The sequence below is a fragment of the Erinaceus europaeus genome, chromosome 2 (genome assembly GCF_950295315.1).
Source record: "Erinaceus europaeus chromosome 2, mEriEur2.1, whole genome shotgun sequence".
Classification (NCBI taxonomy): Eukaryota; Metazoa; Chordata; class Mammalia; order Eulipotyphla; family Erinaceidae; genus Erinaceus; species Erinaceus europaeus.
Genome location: NC_080163.1, coordinates 193,439,333 through 193,462,740, shown reverse-complemented (window position 1 = coordinate 193,462,740; position 23,408 = coordinate 193,439,333). Strand labels below are relative to the sequence as shown.

The 23,408-nt window shown below is 43.0% G+C and overlaps 1 protein-coding gene across 1 annotated transcript in view; it reads right to left on the bottom strand.

The window, feature by feature from the left end:
- QRFPR (pyroglutamylated RFamide peptide receptor) overlaps positions 1–22,242 on the bottom strand; it is a 39,335-nt gene extending 17,093 nt beyond the window's left edge. Inside the window, exon 1 of the mRNA XM_007532267.3 lies at positions 21,579–22,242. Within this exon, the coding sequence (XP_007532329.2) occupies positions 21,579–21,918 (340 nt within the window). The 5' untranslated portion in view covers positions 21,919–22,242. The remainder of the gene's footprint in view (positions 1–21,578) is intronic.
- Between the last annotated feature and the right edge of the window lie 1,166 nt (positions 22,243–23,408).

Here is a 23,408-nt window from a genome sequence, read left to right as displayed (position 1 = left end):
AAGGACTAGCATTCCTTATAAGGACTGAAGTTGTTCTGAGTCTCTGTTCAGATGTTTTATGACTACAAGTACATGCTAAACACAAAATAAGAGAAGAAATTTGCACTGAATGATGACTGGATCCCACATTTCTAAACTCATAATAAGAAAATGAGAAGGGGAAGTAAGTGTCTGGTCATTGACAATATCCGGGAAAAGAAAATCACTGTGAATTTGTTTGAGAACGAGTACTCAGTATGAACTGGTCATCAGTATACACAACAGAGTAACTTTTGTTTCTTTTCTTCCCTTTTCATTGCTGGTCATATTATAGAGACTCCCAGGTATCTTCTTTAATATTTCCTTCTCCTTGGACTTCCTGCATAAGATTTTATGTCCAGATGGCACCATTTTATTACTTTTCCAACTTCAATATCACTTTACTAAGGGAAACGTCACTTTACAAGTTAATTGTTGTTACAGGGTCCATGTCCACATTTTCCCAAGTCTCTTGAGTGGCTCCATGTTACTTGTAACTGGTCTCTAAGGTCTCCAACTGATGGTTCCCAGGCAACATATGGCCTGCAAACATTCTTCACTTGGCTTGCTAAAGATTTAAAAATACCTTAATGAATTGCCAGTATTTTTAAAGGTTTATGTTGTATGTGATATGCCCTACCCCTTTACTGTTTGTACTCATGATCCTTGATGTGACATCCTTACATTGATTCAGCCCTCCTCATTGCCAGCAGATTAATTTATCAGAACTATCAGAGTATCACAAGTATCATATGCCCCTTGAAGCACAAAGAGTTGCAAAACACTTCTGAAGGCAAGAGGTTCAAGTTCTCTTTAAGAGTAAAAATCCTTTTCTCACCTTCTCTCTCAAATGTTTTGCCATGCTCTGCTTAAATATCTACAACAGGAGGCCTTTTTGCTGACACACTCCTACCATAGGCCTTTGCATGGCTTTTCTTCCCTTATGAAATGCTTTCCCGAGTTGTCACCCCCACATCCTCACCTCAGGTCTTATTTTTATTTTTTAAATTTTTGCTCAGATGTCACCTTCTCCACTTAAAACTACCTACTCTGACAATCAAATCTGTATTGCAACTTGACCCAGTCCCTTTCAGCCTCCTCCTACTGTTCATTTTCTCTGATTTTTTTTTTAATAGGAACTTCATCTTCCAATATAGGTAGGGTATGCTGATTTGTCTGTTTTACCTAGTGTTGGAAGTTTCCCCACCCTGACTAGAATGTAAACACTCTGAAGAGTGAAGATTTCTGTTTCCTTTAATGAATAAAAAGCATTAAAATGGCACAGAGAAGGCACTTAAACATTCACTGAATTGTATAGAATGTGTCACTGGGAGGCTAGCTGCTCACCTCTAGAAGGTGACCTCAACTTCAGAAAGGTTCTCACTGGGAAAGTGCTTTTCATTATTCTACACACTTCTGGGTGTACTTTTAGAATTAACCTACTGTCTTTTCATATAGTACCTCTTCTGGTATCTGAAAAAAACATTCACATCACTCCAGAAGTCTTTTCATGTTAAGTTTCTTACCTGACATACTTTTAAGATTTATTTTATTTATTTATTTATCTCCCCGGATGCCTCCTTCTAGACTTTCTTTCCTGGGTAACTTTGTGGATGAGAAAACAAAGAGACAAAACCCACTAGTTTCAGAATGTGGTTTGGCCAAGACAGTGACTCTGGGACTATTCTGCCTTCCTAGGTTTAAACACCACCTTCTCTGGCTAGGACTGAACTTTATAGCAGTTACTTCTGTTAAGATTTCCAAGTTGGTTTCAGCTGAACATGAAATCAACTTGAAATAGAATCCATAGCAATCTCCTGTTAACCCAAGATTTGTTTAGCACCCATGACTAAGGACAAAAGTGTATATTGAAGTTACTCTAAATGCTCCCTCTCCAGTCCTTCTCAGAAGTTCCAAGTAGCAGTACACGTGTCAATTGCCACTTCTTTCCAATTGCCATTCCTGTTCTCTACACCTGTTTCCCAAAATTGCAACTTATTAAAAATTGAGGCATTTCTTTGTCCTACAAGGTAATTTAGATGTTAAGTGTGTGAACGTGCTTTAGTACTTACACATTTTACTACTTGAGTACTGATTATACTGTAAATCAATCAACTTGTCTCAAATCCTGTTCTGGGTGTGGTATCTGAATAAATGAATATGCATATAAATTTTCTAGATATTTTCCCATTGTTTTAAGTTTTTATTTATTTATTTTAATGAGAGATACAGAGAAAGAGAGAGACAGAGACCAGAACTGAGACCTGAGCACTGTTCAGCTCTGGCTTATGTTATTGCTGGGCATGGAATCTGGGAGTTTAGGGCCAAAGGCATGGAATTCTTTTGGATAATCATTATGCCATCTCTGTATTCCAAGGTTTGCTTTTTTTTTTTTTTTAATGATGCAGAACCCTTCTATTCTTTAAGCGAAATTATTTATTTTAAAAGTCGAACAGGTCGAAATAGCAATACCAGAAGAAACTATCCAGGAAATGGGCACAGATCCATTATCAACAGTTGTGGACAAACTGTTCATACTACCCAAATGAACGACTATAGTAGTACCATTGTCATTTTTCTCTCATTGTATTGTCATTTATCGGAAATGTATCCATCTCACTCAGAAAACGGCATGTGAGATTTGTCATTTGTCAATTGATTCCCAGATATCAGTGAGGATACTTGGTCCTGACTCATCTGATCTGTTAGCCATTCACAGTCTCAGTTTCTTCATTTTTAAGAAGGGAATCAATATCCACTTGCCACAGGACCTGTGTGGATGTTCCATAAGATCACATAAACAGAGAGTCAGGTGGTAGCACAGCAGGTTAAGTGCACATGGCACAAAGCACAAGCACCGGCATAAGGATCCTGGTTCGAGCCCCCAACTCCCCACCTGCAGGAGAGTCGCCTCACAAGTGGTGAAGCAGGTCTGCAGGTGTCCATCTTTCTCTCCTTTTCTCTGTCTTCCCCTCCTCTCTCCATTTCTCTCTCCAACAACAATGACATCAATAACAGCAACAATAGTAAAACAGTAAGGGCAACAAAAGGGATAATAAATAAATAAGATTTTTTTTAAAAAATCACATAAACAGCCAGAACACAGTGTGCCCTTTAATAAATGCCAGTCTTTTTTTTTAAATCATCAGACAGTCTGATTAAAAGAATTGAGATGAATGGGGTACATTTGCTGCTGATAGAGTGCCGTGCCTAAATTGCTTAGTAATGGATGTCTAGTTCTACAACGTTATTTTCCAAATAAAAACACTAAAGCTTGAAGAATTAAGTGATTTGCTCATGTCCAAGCAGCATTTTATTGACAGAATGAGGGTTTGGGCCCAAGCCTCCTGGCTCTGGTTCTCCCCCTCCCCCACCTGTGTCACCCTGGCTTTATGTGCCCAGCCCAGGTGGCAGTTTTCTCATCTACATGATCACAAATCATCTGCGTAACTGTCCAGTCAGGTGTTGCACACGGAACTATAGCTCTGTAATCTGTCATATCACCCTTTATATGAAATCCAGATAGCATTTGCCCAACTCATGGCTTCTGACATTTTCCCCAGCCAACTCCATGAGAAAGTCCTAAGAGTACTTCTCTGGTAACATCCCTTAAGTCCCCACCCCTGTGCAATTTATCTAGAGTGAAGATTTAAAAAGAAAATTAGGTATAGGCAATAAAAGGGAAGTACAGGATGAAACTTCAGATGCTGATGTGTTGAAGCAAAGCAAGGGACTCTGAACCAAGGGGAGACAGAAGGAGGGTGGAGGGTATCCAGTGCAGGATGGTGAAGAGGGACTTGGGTTGGTGATGGGAAGGGTGTGCAGACAGCATTCGAAGGGAGATAAGAACCTGTACCCATGTGTCAACAACTGTCCTTTAACCATTATTTCCATAAAAAAAGAAAAAAAGGTTGGGATATGGAGATTGGGTGGTGGGAATTGTGTGGAGTTGTACCCTTCTACCCTATGGTTTTGTTAATTTATCCTTTTTTAAATAAAAAATAAATTTAAAAGAAAGATAAAAGGGGGCTTAGACAAGATATTTTTTTGTATTTATTCAAACAACTGCTCATTTACCATAGATTTCTATTTTCATTTTATAAACAGTACTACCTTTCCCTTTTAAATTTGGAAAGCACATTTTACAGGGTTTAGAAGACTGAGGCAAAATTGTCATGGAAGAGTCCATCTTTTCCTTCCCTTTACTGAATGTCTCACCCTTTGGCCTTCCCTTTCTTTTTCACTTCTGGCCTCTGGTAATCTCTCTCCTACCCATGGTGGTGGCTCCTTCTACACTCCAGATGAATTGTAGGGGTTGCTGAGGTTTCTTGTTTGTTGTTGATTTTTAAGAATGTGACATCTGTGATACTTCATCCTATAAATAGCTTTTAAAAAACCGAGATAAAACTAGATTTCCCTGCACAGGGCACTATTTTCTGGGGGTGTCCTTCCTGTTTTTTTTTTTTTTATTTGTTTAAATTTTTTATGGGATTACCTGACTTCAGCATCAGAGCTGTCATTTCTCAAAGCCTGCCTGGAATGACCCTTTCTCCTATTGTGATTATTTTGCAGCCTCCACTTTTATATCCTTTTAACACCATTTCCTGTGGCACATGAACTAGCCCCCATGTGAACAGGTTAAATAAGTGGTCAGACTAGGGAAAACAGGATAGTAAGGGCTTTGCCCTTTGTCCTCTGTTAACAACGTGCAACAAAGATGGGAGGTGTGAGGTGGTGAGGCTCAAGGATCACTAGATGTCCAATTTTTAACAGATAGCTGCTTAGGCACTGTTGCTTGAGAACCTTTGATCCCTACCTAATGCAGGTCCATCCCTCCAGCTTCACAGGGCTGCTCTGAAGCTCCAGCAACCTTCCAGAACATTGCCTTCTCTTAAGTCACTTAGTCATCAGGTACTGCCTATAGCCATGTAAACAATTTTTAATTTTTTTTTATCTATTTAAAAAAGGAGACATTAACAAAACCATAGGATAAGAGGGGTACAACTCCACACAGTTCCCACCACCAGATCTCTGTATCCCATTCCCTCCCCTGACAGCTTTCCTATTCTTTAACCCTCTGGGAGTATGGACCCAAGGTCACTGTGGGATGCAGAAGGTGGAAGGTCTGGTTTCTGTAATTGCTTCCCCGCTGAACATGGGTGTTGACTGGTTGATCCATACTCCTAGCCTACCTCTCTCTTTTCCTAGTAGAGTGGGGCTCTGGGGAAGCAGAGCTCCAGGACACATAGGTGGGATCATCTGTCCAGAGAAGTCTGGTCGGCATCATGCTAGCATCTGGAACCTGGTGGCTGAAAAGAGAGTTAACATACAAAACCAAACAAATTGTTGACCAGTCATGGACCTAAGGGCTAGAATAGTGCAGATGAAGAGTTGGGGGGGTCCTCCATTTTCTAGATAGCTAGTAGGCATATTTTAGTTAAATTCAAAAGGGCCTGTAGCTATACTAGTTTTTTGTTTGTTTGTTTTTTCTCTGAGCCTGAAATCTGATATGCAGGTGGATCCAAGGTATTGTCTGGGGAGGTGATGTCATGGCTGGGAAAAGGACCAGAAAGCTGGATCAGGGAAGAGAGTAGCTCCCTAATATGGGGAAGGAGTATAAATTTTGTTGACTGTAAACCCCATCAATTTGATTTGGTATGGGGCCCATATTTGGTATGGGGTCAGCTTAGGAGCCTATGACACCTCTGCATCCCTGTAGATCTGAGCTCACATTCTGTGATCATGAGTAGGAACATTACAAGCTGCCCCAGTATCGATCCATCTTCCTCAGGTGTAGCATAGAGTATGTTGTCCATCCTCCCTTTGGAGGATGGAACATTCTCTACCGTTGTTGATCCAAATTGAGGGCAAGGTCCTATGGGGATCCACAAAGGGGTCTGCTTTGTTGTTTCTGATAAAGATGACTGGTAACAATGGAGAAAGGGATTTATTTGAGGTCTAGGCCCATTATGTCTGTGATTCTCAGGACTCCCCAAATAGGGCCCCAGCTGATATAGCCATGCAAACATTTTTATCTACTTCTGTTTTGATATCTCTGGGGAAGAAAAATTTCCTAAAACGGAGTACTCTCTGGTCTGCATTCCTTCTGTGTACAAGGCTAACTTTAGAATGGCATAGCCCAAAGTCTCTGATTACTGCTAGCCTCTGGCTTTACATCCATTTCTCTGCTCATACATAAGAAGCAACGCTAGTTGCTCCACTGAATTAGAAGCAACTGTTTGTTGTCTTCCACTCACATCCTTAGCTTACTTATACAACTTTATTTTCTAGAATGTGAACCTATTGCTCTGGACAGGTCTCTCCTGCTCACCTTCTACTACAGATATCAGTGATTTGCAAAGAGACAGGATCTCTCTATCTTTAAAAGTGATGCTTAGGAATTGTAAATAGTTTGTCCAGGGTCTATTTTCACCTTAGTGTAATAGCTACTTAGAAAGAAAGAAGGAAAGAAAATAACAGCATTCAAATGTAGAAAAGATAAAAACAATTAACTTATAAGATGGCATAATGAGATCTAATTGCATGAAAAATATCCAGTGATGATAACTACTCTATGAAGTAATTGTTCCAAGGCTGGTAAAAGAAGCAGCATGAATAGACGTTTGCAATTTCACAAATGAAGACTACTTGCACAGTCAGTATTTAAAACAATGGTCAAACACATTATAAAACAGCCTGGCACAACATTAGCTTAATTTTTTGTGCCAAAAAATAAAATAATACATACTCAAGCAAGAGATGCATTCTGTCTCATCCAACCTAATCTGTAAATATCCTGGGGTTTTTTTCATTTTTTTTTTTTTTTACAACATAACAACATAAGTTGTGACAACACAAGCAGCTGTGAATGAACAGATTTACCAAATCCTGGTTCCTACTTAATTTCTCTCAATCATTTTCTATAGTAGGAGAATAGAAAAAAAAAGTTAAATGTAGTCAAGATCACTGGATGAATCCCTAGTGCCACCATATGCCAGAGCTCTGGTCTCACAAAAATGAAGAAATATAAGATGGAGGGGGGAAGCTGGATGACATCACTCATAGGTGGCAGAAAAAAAAGAAAAGGAAAGAAGGAAGGAAGGAAGGCAGGCAAAATATAGGGTGAAACCTAGACTGATTGACTGCTTGCAACAGATCCAGGGACTGCAAACTTGTGGCTGCAACAGATTCCAGACAGCAGACTTGTGGCTGCATCCTTGTGTGGAGTAAAGGGCCGGGCCTTTAGTGGCAGCATCTCTTCTTTTGAGAACTTTACTCCCTTGACCTAACAGCTCCTAGAGGCTTTACCTTCTAACACATGGCTTTTGGTGGAGTATAAACTGAGTTATGTACTTCAATTGGAACTGAAGAGAAACTAGACAAAATGAAGCACTGTCTAGAATCAGGAAAGTGTGAGAGCTGCATTCAGCAAGAAGAGGGATTGTGAAGGTTAAGTTCAGGTCAGCTTTTCTGAACTGAATCCTGGCTTAAGGTCAGGGCGCGGTCACACTATCCCTGGATAGTTGGGGAAACGGATGGGATATCTGAAAATTGGCAACAAAGGAATCTGGGAAAGAGTAAGTGTAGATGTATACACACTTATGTATATTCATAGCCGGATGTCTATGTAAATGTCCCTTGATTTCCTTTCTGTTCTAAAGTTCACGTTCTTTTAAACTGTTCTTCTTGATTTACCAAAAAAGATTTCACCACTCCTTAGTACGTTGCAACTCCCTATCTGAATTTCACTACCAGAGTAGTAATAACTCTGCTTCTCAGTTTCTATTCTCACCACTTCTACCTTGAGTACAAAACTCAAGTCACAGAGCATGACTTAGATTTTCCAGGAAATCTGATAGCTCTCCTTAAGACTTTTACATAATACATACTAGATGTTGGTCACAGCTTTGAATGAGTTTCATGTGGTAATTAGCATATTCTAGGAAGTTACTAAAAATTGGTTGAACAAAAAGATAAATAGCAGCTGTATTGAGGGGCCAGGTGGTGATGCACCTGGTTGAGCAGAAATATTACCATGCACAAGGACCTGCTCCCCACCTGCAGAGGAAAAATTTGTGAGCACTGAAGCGGGGCTCAGGTCTTCCCCTCTCTCTTTCTCTCCCTCTCTCTCTCTCTCTCTCTCTCTCTCTCTATATATATATATATATATATATATATATATCTTCTCTATCTTGATTTCTCTCTGTCTCAATCCATTCAATCAACCAATAAAATATTAAAAAAATATGAAGATGTCTGTAAATCATGAACTTGGACAATAACATCCCACAGATTTCATCTGGAAAACTTGGCATATGTAGAAAGGGAGGAAAAGGCACCCAACAATCTAGGGTATATTAATCAAAATCAGAGTAGTGGATTTCATAAAGGTCTATCTAACTGGAGGAAATGTTCACCCACTTAATTTAGATCAGCTGAATTTTGCCCATCAGAAAATCATGCTGAGAAGGTCTTAAATTCTACACCCTCTTTGCTGTAAAGATGATTGGAGAAATAGACTCTAATAGCATAAATCTCTGTTACTGTAGTAACTGTCTCTGTGGGATAACAGACAGTCCAAGACAAATATTTAGCCAGTCTGTTTGTTAATGAAAAGGGCCCAGTGGTCTTTTTAACAATGGCCAAAATAATCTCTGCTACCTTCTGAGACAAAAAAGAAAAAAAAATACAATGGTCTTCTGAGAAATTTTGTTAAAACACAAGGTCAGGGATGCAGTGTGAGCTCTATGCTAACAAAGTTCTAAGGTATGCTGATGGTTCTTGTGCAAGAACCTGCCTTTAAGTAGCAAGAAAAATGTACTCTATATGGGACACTTTCTATTGTGCTCATAGGAAATGTTGTTTTTCAGTATTTTTGTTACCAAGGTAACGTGCCCATAAATTGGTCCTGTGGCCACTTGACCTAAAATCCTACTGTGCTAGACCTGTCTTAGCAGAGAGGCCACATCCTCTCCCTGCACAGAGCTCCAGTCCTTGTCCTTTTCAAATTCAGTCAATAGTACAATGTGTTCTAAAATAGCCTAGGAGTAACCAGTAGTCAGTTTTGATTTACTGCTTTATTTCAGGAACTTAAAAGTAATAAATTTCCATAGTGCTGTCCTTTGCCATTACAGGTTAGAGAGAGGGAGAGGGAGAGGGAGAGGGAGAGGGAGAGGGAGAGGGAGAGGGAGGGAGAGAGAGAGAGAGAGAGAGAGAGAGAGAGAGAGAGAGAGAGAGAGAAGAGAAGAGAAGAGAAGAGAAGAGAAGAGAAGAGAAGAGAAGAGGAGAGGAGAGGAGAGAAAGAAGGAGAGGGAGAAGGAAAAGGAGAGGGGAAAGAAGAGGGAGAGGGAGGGAGGGAGAGAGAGAGAGAGGAGGAGGAGAGGAGAGAAGAGAAAGGAGAGGGAGAAGGAAAAGGAGAGGGAAAAGGAGAGAGGGAGAGGGAGGGAGGGGGAGAGGAAGGGGGAGAGGGAGAGAGAGAGAGAGAGAAGACAGAATCTAAATGGGTGAGTATAAGCTATTGGCTCTTGCCCAGAGATTTTTCTGTGAGAGGCTTCCTTAAGGTTATTAAAGAAGGGCAATCAAATCCCAGCCCCCCATGTTGTTAGCTTTAAACCTTTCAGTAACATCTGAGTCAAGATTATCTAACACTCAAAAAACATGAGTATTTTTCTCCCTTGGTTTTTTTTTTCTTTCTGTAGATCCTCTCTAGAAAAGAAAAGATGGGAGCCCACACAAAATTGCTTCACCAACAAAGAGGTGATTGTTTACTGCAAGACAGACTATTAAAACCTGTCAAGGATAAAAAGCAAACCCAATTTAGATAACTACCCAAGGCTCATCCTTATCTGACAAGAAATTCCTGTCATTGTTATTGTAATAACTTGGCAAGTATATCACTGGGAACTGCTCTTCCAGAAACTTGAGATTTTCACAGCTAAATTGAAAAGAAATGAATGACTCAGTGAACCTCTCTGGAGATACAAGTCTGGTGTGTCCAGCAGCCCCCAGGGGTTCCTGGAGAAGGAACCAAAGTAACATCCTCCTTTTCCTTTTCTTTCTTTCTTCCTTTCTTTCTTCCTTTCTTTCTTTCTTTCTTTCATCCTTTCCTTCTTTCTTTTCTTTTTTTTTTTTTTTTTACTTTCCGTTTAAAATTATTTTACTGGGGAAATAATGTCTTACAGGATAAGTGTTGACATGTGGCTACAGTTTATCTCTCCTCCCCCCCTTGTCTTTTCTTTGCTAGAGGGCTGCTTAGCTCTGACTGATGGTGTTGTGGGGGATTGAACCTTGGACTTGGTTCTGTGCCTCAGGCATGAGAGTCTCTGCATAGCCATTATGCAGTATACCCCTGCCCTTCTCTCTCCTTGATAGATATCTGCACTGGATACCCTACACCCTTGCCCCTTTCAACTCCCCCTAGTCCAGAGCCAGAGCGCTTAGCTTTGCTACAATTCATCACATACTTCACCCTTTGTTTCCCTTTCCATGCTTTGTTTCTGAAGTACTAAGTACAAGTAAAATAATCTCGTGTTTGCTCATCTCACTTAAAAAGAGCAAACACCAGATTATCTTAAAAGTAAAAGGAGCAGTTCCCTCTGGGGCCCATGTGATTTGCAAATCTTCCTTTATTGAGTTATGATGTAGAGACTGTACAGAAATAAAATCAAGGTGCAGAGAAAAGCTTGGCAAGAGAGCATCCCATAGGACCTGGGAAGATCTCTCTCTCCATACAGATTTCCCCTTCTCTCTCTCTCTCTCATATTTTATTTATTTATTCCCTTTTGTTGCTCTTGTTGTTTTTTTATTTTTATTATTATTGTTGTTGATGTCATCATTGTTGGATAGGACAGAGAGAAATGGAGAGAGGAGGGGAAGACAGAGAGGGGGAGAGAAAGGTAGACACTGCAGACCTGCTTCACTGCCTGTGAAGGGACTCCCCTGCAGGTGGGGAGCCGGGGGCTCGAACCGGGATCCTTATGCATCATGCCTCCTGCCTGTGAAATTCACGGGTCTTTCATGGCCATTCGTGCGCTTAACCCACTGTGCTACTGCCCAACTCCTGATTTCCCCTTCTCTTATAGGTCACACCAGGGCTGGCTTCCCACTGGCCTGCTGAAACCACCAGGTGTGGTTACCTTATTGAAACTCCTCTCACTATGTGCAATGCAAAGTGTATTTCTTGTATTCCCACTGCTTCCAGTGCAATATCCCTGATCTAAGGGTTGTGTGCAAATGTAGTACACCAAAAGTGTTCCTGGTAGAATGCAAGATATTTAGGAATGAGGTTCTGTGTTTGATCTGTAGCACCTGATGTGCTCTAGTTCTCTGTCTGTCTCCTTCATAAATGAATAGAAACATCTTTAAAAATAAAGAGAAATAGAGGGGAATAGGTATGGTAAAGGACAAATGAGAGAAGAAGAAAAATGGTAAAAACAAAAAATTGGGGCTGGTGGTCGCACACATACTTGAGCTGATTCATTACAGTGTGTCAGGTTCCCTGATCCCTATTTGCAAGGGGGGGATGATCAGTGAACTAATGTAGCAGATCTCTCTCTCTCTCTCTCTCTCCCCCTCTCCCTACCCCCTTCCCTCCCCCCATTTCCCCTTTCCTCTCAATTTCTTTTTGTCTCTGTCCAAAATAAATAAGTAAATAAATAAAATTTTAAAGAAAGAACAACAACAACAATTATAAGCACTAAAGTCACACTTATTCTGAAGCTCCATGATTCTGTTCTTTAGAAAAGTAAAACGAAGGGGACAGGGTGGTAGAGCACTGGGTTAAGTGCACATAGTACAAAGACCCATGCAAGGATCTGGGTTCGAGCCTCCAGCTCCCCACCTGCACGGGGTGGGGGGCGGTTTGCTTCAGGGGTAGTGAAGCAGGTTTTCAGGTGTCTGTATTTTCTCCCCCTCTCTAGCTTCCCCTTCCCTCTCATTTTCTCTCTGTCCTATCCAATTAAAAAACAAACAAAAAACAGCCACCAGGAGCTGTGGGTTTGTAGTGTAGACACCGAGCCCCAGGGATAACCCTGGAGGCAAAATAAATAAAAGAATAAATAAATACATAAATAAATGGATTGCTTGAAAATGCATTGCCTCTATTTCTTCCTCAGAAACCCCGATGTCCCCACTGCTTGGTTCCAATTCAAAAGGCTACTTAGATGAGATTTTCGATCCACTAAAATTCCTTCTCGTTCAAAATAAATTCCTGTTTGTGGGTACTTCAGTGAAAGCAGTTGTTTGAAAAATTGCACGTGCGGTTTAATCTGTGGAACAGCTGGACAGCTGTTTCTGTGCCCAGCCATGATGGACCCCTCAGAGTGTGTGTGTGTCTCTGGGCTGTGTAGTGGCAGGCAGAGCCGCTGAGAGTCACCTTGCAGGAGGCCACATTCGTGACAGGTTTAGAGAAAAGGGCCAGACCATGGCAACTGTTTACTGCAGAAGTTTCTCCCCCAGCTTCCAAGTAGTGTCTACAGCCTTGCGGCAGAGCTGTGTGGTCAGAGCTGTGACTGAGCGGGGTCAAAGTTGGTGGTGAAGCCTTAAGGCATTGCAGAGAGAGGCTTTTCTCACCTGTGCAGCCTCTGTGAGTAAGATCCCTGACACAGAAGCAGATTTCCTGGACTCAGTTCCTGGCACCAGCACTGCGATTTATAAGAGTGTGAACAATTCACATGGTGTAATTCTGTTTTCTTTTTTAATTATTTATTTGGGATAGAGATTGAGAGAAATTGAGAGAGATGGGGGTATAGAAGGAGAAGGAGAGACACCTGCAGCCTTGCTTCACCACCTGTGAAGCTTCTTCCTACAGCTGGGGACCAAGGGCTTAAACCTGGGTCCTGGTGCACTGTAAGGTGGGCACTCCACCAGCTGCACTACCACCTGACCCCTGTTTTCTCTCTCTCTCTCTCTCCCCCTCCCCCTCCCTCCCTTCCTCCCTTCCTCCCTCTCTGTCTCTCTCTCTCTCTCTCTCTCTCTCTCGTCACCAGGCTTATCATTGGGACTCAGTGTCTGTACAAGGAATCCATCACTTCTGGTAGACTTTTTTTTTTTTATAGGACTGAGGCAAATTTAGAAGGGGTGAGAGAGAGAAAGAGAGAGACAGGGACAGAGACAGAGACACATCTGTCTTCATTCATGAAGCCTCCCCCCTGCAGGTTGGGCTGGAACCCGAGTCTGAGCATGATGATGCATATTATCAACTGCGAATACACCACTGCCTTGCTCGTGTGTGTGTGTGTGTGTGTGTGTGTGTGTGTGTGTGTTTTGTTTTTAACTTGGCATCAGGGTCCGGCACACACGATACTACCGCCTATCAATCTTAAGTAAGCCATTTTGTCTCTTCATCTTTCTTAGTGAAAGGAGGGGGAAAGACAGTGAGGTAGTGAAGAGAGGGATATGCAGAAAGATGGAAAGACACCCCAACACTGATCTACCATCCCTGAACAGCCCCCCCACCTCAGCTGTGCTTCTATATGGTGCCAGGCTTGATCCTAGGCCTGCTGCTCATGCGTCGTGAGGTGTGCACTCTTACCAGATGAACTATCTCCTGGTCCCTGATAGGTTGCCATAAACAAACAAACCAAAAAGCAGTCTCTACATTTCTGCCACTGCTGTCTACAGGATGCTCTGCCCTCATCCCTTTGGCACTGTGACTTTGTGATTGTGATTTGCCCACTGTTTAATAGGGGCCAGAGATGTCACTTGATTTTTCTAATATTCCATCCATCCATCCATCCATCCATCCTTTTACTGAACAGAGGCAGAAAGAAATTGAGAGGAAATGGGGAGTATAGAGAGGGAGATAGGAGAAATGGGGAGTATAGAGAGGGAGATAGGAAAAATGGGGAGTATAGAGAGGGAAATAGGAAAAAGGGACACTTGCAGCCCTGCTTTACCACTCATGAATCTTTCCCCGTGCAGGTAGGCACCAGGGGCTTGAACTTGGGTCCTTGAGCATTGTAATAAGTGTGCTGAACACAGTATACCACTGCCCAGCCCCATGACTCAATTCTGTTTGCTTGCTGACAGACATTTATTTCTTTTGCTTAATTTTTATAGAGTTGGGACCTTGCCAGTGAACACTTTCAATATTCCTAAGCTTCTTGATCATTCACATAGAGAGACAGAGAGACAAAGAAACAGAAAGCAGGAGAGACACCACAGCACCGGTGACTTAGCACCAGTGATGCTTAGCTCCTCCTCTGTGGTGCTGGGGCTCAAACACATGGCAAGGCTTGCACTCTACCTTGTGAGTCACCTCTCCAGTCAAATAGGCTTGTCTATTCACGCAGATGCCTACAGAGAATTTGAGCAACTATCCAGGAACCTACAACCATGCAATACAGACCAATTAGCATCTAAAATAAACAGATATTTTCCTGACAATTATTCTCTTTTTTTTTTAACAAAAAATAAGTTCTGAGTGGACAAGATTATATATAGTTGTTTCATATGTGTTCGAGATACCACTTATATTGGAATACAGTTTTTTAAAATTTTTTTAATAGTTATCTATTTATCCCCTTTGTTGTTTTATTGTTGTAGTTATTATTGGTGCCGTTGTTGTTGAATAGGACAGAGAGAAATGGAGAGAGGAGGGGAAGACAGGGAGGGGAAGAGAAAGACAGACACCTGCAGACCAGCTTCACCACCTGTGAAGTGACTCCCCAGCAGTTGGGGAGCTGGGGTCTTGAACCGGGATTCTTAGACCACTCCTTGTGCTTTGCACACCATGTGTGCTTAACCCTCTGAGCTACTGCCAGACTCCCTGGAATAGTTTTTAAAAGCTTGTCTTTCTTTGGCGTGTGCACGACTCAGGTGCGAGCCCTGTCTTCACTGCTCGGGGAAAAACTTTGGGGCTGTGATGTCTCTCCCTCTATGTCTCTGTCTATCTCTGGCTGGAAAACTCAGCTCTAATTGGTGAGGCCTAGTGTTGACAAAAAATGTTTATGAACTCTCTTGGGCAGGCAGATTAACTCATCTGGGTAGTGTACTCATTTTGCCATGCACATAATCCAGGTTCAAACTGGCCTCCACTGCATTGGAAGAAGCTTCAGTGCTGTGGTGTCTTTCATTCTCTCCCCTTCCCCCTCCGTGTGTGTGTGTGTGTGTGTGTGTGTGTGTGTGTGTGTGTGTGTGTCTCAAAGAGATGAACTGGGAGCAGTGAAGCTCCAGGGTTAACATAAAACAAAAACAAACCCCTGTCCTCCTCAGTGGTAATTCATCTATCAATTTTACACCCAAATGCACCTAATGTTTTCAACAGTCAGGCTTTGCAGCTGTGAACCCAATCAGGTTCCTTCCTGTTTCTGCCCTGTGGGCCTGCCCATCCATGATCTCAGCAGCCTGCAGGTAGCAGTTTCTCTCAAGCTTAATAAGGAAAGAAAGCAGAGCAGAGGGAGATTAAATCACGTCCCCATAGCAAATATTGTATTTGCCAACCAGCAAACCCCACTCCTAAATTCTCTCTTTTCTGTAAAGGCTTTCTCCCAAACCCAGCTATTCCACAAGGTCACAGATTCCTCAACACTCATCATACCTTCGTGAACACAGCAGACACCTGGGAAGTGGTAACACCAAGTTGGGCTGCTACTCCTGTTTTAGTAGGTTAGGCTCTAGTTTAAGGACAGGCTGCAGACTCAACAGCTATCCATGAATAAATGTTCAGTTTTCAGATCTGGTGAGAGGTTAGGATTTAGGAGAATAGTTAGGTACTGATTTCAGAATCATCAGCAAAGAAATGAGAGTCCTGACCAAAGCTTCTCTAAAGAAATGAATAGAGAATGGAATTTCTCTCCTCTGTCTCCTCTCCCTCCTCTATCTCTCTACCCCCCTCCCCTTTCCTCTCCCTTTCTTTCTGCCAGGCAGTAGTGCAGCGGGTTAAGCACCCATGGTGTGAAGCGCAAGAAGATTGTAAGGATCCCGGTTTGAGCCCCTGGCTCCCCACCTGCAGGGGAGTCACTTCACAGGTGATGAAGCAGGTCTACAGGTGTCTTTCTCTCCCCCTCTCTGTCTTCTCCTCCTCTTTCCATTTCTCTCTGTCCTGTCCAACAATGACATCAATAACAACAACAATAACTACAATAAAAAAACAACAAAAGGGAAAATAAATAAATATATATTTTTTTTAAAAAAGGGGAACCCCTGCAACTTGCAACAAGGTAGGTGGATGTAGAGTGTATTATGCCTAGTGAAAGAAGCCAGAGTGAAAATGATGACATTGTATGGTTTCCCTCATATGATATAAGAGAAAGAAGTGGTTGAACTAAATAAAACAGAAATAACATTTGAACTATAACACCAGTTAACATTTACTAGAAGGAAAGAGTGGGAAGGTTGACACAAAGGAAACAATTGTGTGTTGAGTGATAGCCTTGTGCTTTCACTGGTGCATTTAGTGTGCTTTGCAGATTACATAATATTATAAGTGAAAAAGCAAACAAACAAACAATAAAAAGGGAATCTAGAGCCAGGCTAAGAGATGTGATGAGGACAGTAGGATATGGATCATATGGAAGCATTAGTTGTGCTTCTGCATACCAGCAAAGATGAAAAAGCCATTTTTCCCTTAAAAAAATTCCATATGTAGCAATGAATGATGAGAGCTTGGAGAGAGCTCACTGGGAGAGCACAGGCTTCACCACAGGTTGGAGCCCAGGTACCACAGAGGAGCACCAGACTCAGCACCAGGGGAAGCTTCATGAGCAGTGGAATGATGCTGTGTTGTCCCTCCTTCTCTCAGTGTCTTGTCTCTCTCTCTCCCTCTCCCTCCCCCTCCCCTTTGGCTTTGTCTAACTGAAGTTAAAAAGAAGAAATAGGTTTTGGCCAGAGCTGTGGAGTGGTTATGCATGTTTGAAGACCCAAATATCATAATAAACAAATTAAATCATTATCCAGCTTAATAAACAATGAGGGTTTGGAGAGATAGCTTAGCACTGCAGCACAGAACCTGAGGCCCCAGAGGCCTCAGGTTCAATCTCTATCCCTGCCATATGCCAGGCCTGAGCAGTATTTCGGTGTCTCTCGTAAAAATAAGTAATCTTTTTTTTTTGAAAAATGAATGATAAAAAACATTGCATATTAAACTACAGGAGTCACAGTAAAATAAAAGGAAGTGTGAGGAAGATGAAGAACTGACTATTCTGCCAGAGCCATATGCAGATTTAATGCACTCCCCATCAAGGCCACACAAAATTTCCTTAAGAGAAAAGAGCAATTACAAAAAGTTTATCTGGAATCAGAAAACACCTAGAATCTCTAAAGCAATCTTGAGAGAAAACAAAAAGAGGGAGAGAGAGACAGAGAATGAGCACAAGACTGGAAGCATCATACTTCCAGATCTCAAACTCTTATTTTTTAATTTTTATTTTTAATTATCTTTATTTGTTATAGATGACACAAAAGGGACATTAAACTATCTAAAGATGGTTGACATACACACTCCCAGTATAGTACTATATGCCTGCGATACAAATAACTGTTTAGTGACAAATTCATCAGCTGGGTTTCTGGAATGGACCTGATCACTCAGTGAGGGATACCTGTATTGAATTTAGCTGACAAAACCAGAACAGGCTCAATGACTTCAGAGGATCTTTTAGATCTTTTGAAGACAGATATAAAGGAGGAGGAACAGGCTGCAGTTGAGGGTGGGTAAATCGCATGGCCTCATGATTACCAAGGGCAAGTTCTTGGCTGGAACACGGCCAAAGAGATCAGGGAGCAGAAGGCAGTCTGGGCTTCCAATGCTAGTTGCAACATAACCCCAATTCCTGCTGACGCCATTTTGAAAGAAGTTCTGGGGACCAGCATGGGAGTGACTCAAGTGAGGGAACAAAAGGCATTGCTGTTAGGATGGAGACTCTATTTTTATAGAGGCACCTGGCTTGCCTCCATGCTCAGTAATACTTTGAGGGAAAGACCAGATGTAGCACCTTCTGACTTGAGGGTAATTCATGGAACTATGGAACGTTTCCAAATAAACTTTATCTCCCCTGTCATTTATGGTGTCTTTTAAGTTCAGAGGGAAATCGCATTGCTGCTCAAATAACAAACAAGTTCTAAATTGTAGTTGCTGTCTTTCCACTGTGTAAACACTATGACCTATTGCAAGTCAGCAACAAGACATCCCTGACAGGAACCTGGCTAGAGGTGCACCACAGGCTGTGCCAGCCTTTGCCAGCTGCTCTGGAGAGTGGGAGTCACAGGGTGGGCAGGGTCTGAAAAGGCTGGTTTTTTTTTTTTCCCCCTCTAGGTTTATTGCTGGGGATTGGTGCCTGCACTATGAATCCACTGCTCCTGGAGGCCATTATTGTTATTGTTGCCATTGATACTGTTATTGGATAGGACAGAGAGAAATGGAGAGAGGAAGGGAAGACAGAGAGGGGGAGAGAAAGACACCTGCAGACCTGCCTCACTGCTTGTGAGGCAACCCTCGCCCCCCTCCCCCCCCCCCCCCCCCCCGTGCAGGTGGGGAGGGGTGGTTCTTATAAAGTCCCTGCAGAGATTCTCTGCAGTCACATTTGAAAATCTTTACAGAAAGTGGTGCTTCATAGATTTTCATGTGCAAATGAATCATTTGGGGGTCAGAGCCATGGTGCACTGGGCTGAGCACACATGTTACTATGCACAAGAGCCTGGGTTCAAGTCTCCAGTTCCCACCAGTGGGGGAGGGGGGTGCTTCACGAGCATCGAAGCAGTGCTGCAAGTATCTCTCTGTCTCTGTCTGTCTGTCTCTCTCCCTATCTCCCTGTCCTTCCTTAGTTTCTTTTTGTTCTATCAAATAAAAGGAAGGAGAGAGAGAGAGGGAGAGAGACAGAGAGGGAGAGAGTGGTGGATTCATTGTTCAGGCACCAAGCCCCAGAAATAACACTGATGGCAGCAATAATAATCATCATCATCTGGGGCTTTGCCAAAATGCAAGTTCAGACTATGCTGGTGTTTTTGGTCCTCGTCAGGAGACTAGCTGAGTGGACTTAAGTGAAAGTCTTTCCTAGTCCCACCTTGATCCAGAATGTCAGATAGAAGTCACAGATTGGTGGTCCATGAGTGAGTTTTCATTCACCCAAGTGCATTATAATTTTTAAATTTGGTGCACCTGGTTGAGTGCATATGCTACCACCCATGCTAAAGGACCAAGATTCAAGCACCCCCACCCCACCTGCAAGAGGGAAACTTCATATGCAGTGATGCAGTGCTGCAAGTCTCTTTCTCCCGATTTACCTCTCCCTTCCACCTAAGTTTCTCTTTCTCTACCCAAGTAAAAAGAAGATTAATAAAAATTTTTAAATTTGAATCAAGTTCCATCATTGTAACAAACTGTATCCCCAGCTTTCTAAAGATTAAATACTGCAGTAATAATGACACAGACCCTGTCTGCAGCCCTCCTGTGCAGTGGGGACTAAAGCTTCTGTCACGGTGGTTCCCAGTGGCCTTCACTTCTTTATCTACATTTTTTTCCTCAATCCCAAAGTTATCTGAGGGGGCTGTATGTCCTTGGTTTGATATAATTTTTAATAACTTCTTCCCAGGTGCCTTTCTGTTTCCTTTGCCACCATTCGACCATATATTGAAATCCATTATGAAGTAGTCTTAGAATATATTACCTTCATTCTTCCAGACTTTGGATCCACTCTTGTAACTAAAAACACCCCATCTCCCTTTCTTTGCTGCAATCCGTCTGAATTAATCTTGTAAGATTCAATTCAAATATCCCTGGCTTGGCAGAGCCCTCCTGATCCTTCCTGGTTCCCACACAGAGTGGATCCTCTTTTTCTTTTTCTTTTTCCTTCTCTTCTCTTCTCTTCTCTTCTCTTCTCTTCTCTTCTCTTCTCTTCTCTTCTCTCTCCTGCTTTCTTTTTTCTCTCATTTGGGAGCATTTCCTATTCTCTGAGACTCAGAGCTGAGCCTTATTCATTGTTGTTTCACAAAGTAGAATGTTTTGCCAGAAAGGAGACTCTCGTGGAATGATAAATTATGAATTAATTTCCAAGTTAGATATTACATGTCACTGAATTCTCTTCTAATTAACAAGGGAGTTTCCTATAAAGTACCAGTTTGCTGTCTTTACATGTCTACCTTTAGCACCTTGTCCAGTTCTCTCCTCTTTCTTGATCTTCAATTTTGACATTGCTTAGTTTGCTCATAGAAAAATATTGATGCTGTGACCATGGTGCTAGAGAAGCATAGACCACCATACAGAATAAATACCTTAACATTTTCACAATATGATCAGTTTTGTAAAAGCATCTAAGTGAAAACATCCTACCCTTACACTAACACCATAAAAGACAATCTGATTAGCATTTAGAAGCTAAAGTGTCAGTGAAAAAAACCATTGCATCACTCCTGGAAGGCCTTTGAAGAGACCACCCACCCTGCAATCTTTCCCAAGCATCATTATTTAACTGGGGTGGGGTGGGATCAAAGACCTCCAGACATCTGTGGTCCCCAGTATTTAACTGGAAAACAGAGACCCAGAGAAACCTGTGAAATTTAGAGCAAACATACATTAGAGTCAAAGCAGTCAGGTCTTTGGATGCCAGTATGTGACCCCTATTTGTTTACTGGTATTTGCCTTTCCAAATGAAGACAGAATCACTCAGCAAGGCAGATGAGCTTTCTAAGGCTGCCCTCACAAATACTTAGAAATGAAAACCCCCTGTGGCTCTTTCCCTAAATAAAAGATATGCATGCTAATGAAAAGCCTTCACATCACTGTTACGGACTTTATTGAAATCAGGGCTTATTTTGATGAGAGTGGCATCAGGAACTCAGGGTCTCAGGCATATAATCTACCATTAGTTAAAATAAATTTTAATGATTTGTCAATGATTTGCCATACCAGAAAACTGCAGAAGTACAAGTTCACACCTCTGAATATAAGAGTCACTGCACACACTATCAACATTGCACTGGGCCATTTTAACATGTCCCAGTCCAAGCATTTCATTAGAAATTTGTAAGAGAGTCTATAAACCAAGAAAACAACTTCAGAGTTGTGTAAGTTCTGTGACCCTTTCAAATCCATGTTCTGAGCTCTGATGGGACAAAGCAAGGCCAGGGAAATTTATTGGTAAATCTCAGATGGGTGGTGAGGAGATGAAAGAAACTCTCCAGAGGTTTGAAGTCCCTATCTAATTGTGGGCTGCCTGGAAGTCACAGGGGTGAGGCCATGCTGAGAGTATTACTTTTTCTTTTATCTTTTTTAAAAGTTTTTTTTTTTTTTTTGGAGGGGGTGGGTTGCAGATTCTGGAGATTGTAGAAGAGAGAGGGTTGAAACACCTGGAAAACAGCGCTTTTCTGCTTGGCTCACTGCCTAGCCCTTTGCAAAAGCTGGGAGACAACTTTCTAGAGTCAGAGCACCGCCCCCAACCCCCTAACCCCCAGTAAAACCAAACTTCTCTACACAGGCTCCAGGTGGGAAAGTTCTTGAGGACACTGGAGTTACTTGGTTGTGAGGGAAAGCTAAGAAAGCAGACAGGGTGTGCGTATGAGGTGGTGGTGATGGTAGTGGGAGATGGTGGGGTCCCAGGTAACAGGAAGGAGGAGCGCTGACTCACCCCCCAGCCAGTGGTCAGAGATGTTCTGGAGCATAGTGACCGGGATGCAGAAGAAGGCGATTAGCATGTCGCTGAGCGCCAGGGAGCAGATGAAGATGTTGGTGACTGATCGCATGGCCTTGCTGCGGGTCACCACGTAGACCACCAGCGCGTTGCCGAAGAGCGCCAGGGCGAAGATGAGCGCACAGGTGAGCACGAAGGCCACCTTGGCGCGCAGGGGCAGCTCCGGGGTGTAGACAAGTGGCCGCAGGTGGTACAGAGCGATGAACTGCTCCCGGGTCAGGTTGTGGTCCCGCAGAAGCCGGGAGAACTGCTCTGGGGTGATGTTGAGCGCCTGCATGCCTTATGCCCCAGCCTACCGCCGACCAGCGAGAGAGCCGGCTGTTGCGCCCCGCGTCCCGCCCAGCTCCGCGGGGCCCGCCCCTCTCTCCGCTCCAGGCTCCCAGCGCCGGCTGCTAGGCGGGCTTGGCCTCTACGTGCGACCTGATGCACAGCAGGAGTGTGCACTGGCCGCTGGAGAAACGGGAGGAAGAGTAGGCGCGAGGATCCGGAATCAGCCCCGGCACCTAAGCGCCTTGTCGCTTGCAAGAAAGTTCTCTGGCTGGCCTCCCAGGCGTGGCACTGCAGCGGCTGGGGCGCTCCCTGGCTTCCCGGCCGCCCCCAGAGGCGCGGAGGTGGGGCTGGAGCTCAACCAAGCCGCCCACTCGCCTCCCCGCGGTTTTCCTCCTTCCTGCTGCGAATCTCACCAGCTCCTGCTCTTTGCCGCCCTGCTCGCCTTTCTCTCTGGCCTGGGTCAGGGTCCTGTGCAGAACTGGGAACTGAGGTCTGGTGTGGACCACAGCGGGCCAGTGCACAACAGGATCTAGGATTTTTTCGTCTGTACTTAATTAATTATTAATTAATTAATTTACTTATTTATTTTTTGATAAGAGACAGAAATTGAGAAGGGAAGAGGAAATACAGAGGGGTAGGAGAGACACCTGCAGCCCTGCTTCGCCACTTGTGAAGCTTTCCCCCTGCAGGTGGGGACCAGGGGTTTGAACCCAGGGAGCACTGTAATGTGTGCTCTTAACCAAGTATGCCACCTCCTTTTTTTTTGTTGTTAGTTTATTCTCTTTAAAGCTCTTGCGTTTTCAAAAATTAATTCCAGCTCACAGGAAATTGTAAACACAATGCAGGCTGGTTCCTTGGGCCTCTCACCTACTGTTGTCTCTTGCTTATGTTTTACTTAGCTGTGTTCAGGACCTTGGCAGGGGACTCTGGGTGAGCACAGAGGGGGCCAGTATTTCATACAAGTGCAGATGCTTGTGATCATTCAAACCAAGAACACACCTCTGTCCCCACAAAGACCTGTCTGCCCCCATTACAGTCCCACCCAACACTGCCATCACCCCCACTTCAAAACACATTTCCAGGCTTCCAATCATTAATCTGTTCACCCTATTTGTCTGACAGAAGGCTATATGAAGTCAGTTAACTTTTTTTTTTCTTTAGGATTATTGCTTTGGTTTGATGCCAGCACTAGAAATTCTGGTAGCCATACAACCCCCCCCCCATTTTATTGGGTAGGACAGAAAATAATTGAGAGAAGAGGGAGAGGGAAAAAGAGAGAGAGATACCTGCAGACCTATTTCGCCACTTGTGCAGGGGACCCACTGCAGGTAGGGAGCTGGGGTTCCAACCTGTATCTTTGAGAAGGTCCTTGAACTTAGTACTATGTGTGCTTAACCAGGTGCGCCAGCGCCAGACATCCTTCTCCCCTGAATTAACCTTCTTATCCGAGATTTTCAGTTGTCCTTGGTCAACCAAGATCAGGATATTAAGATACAG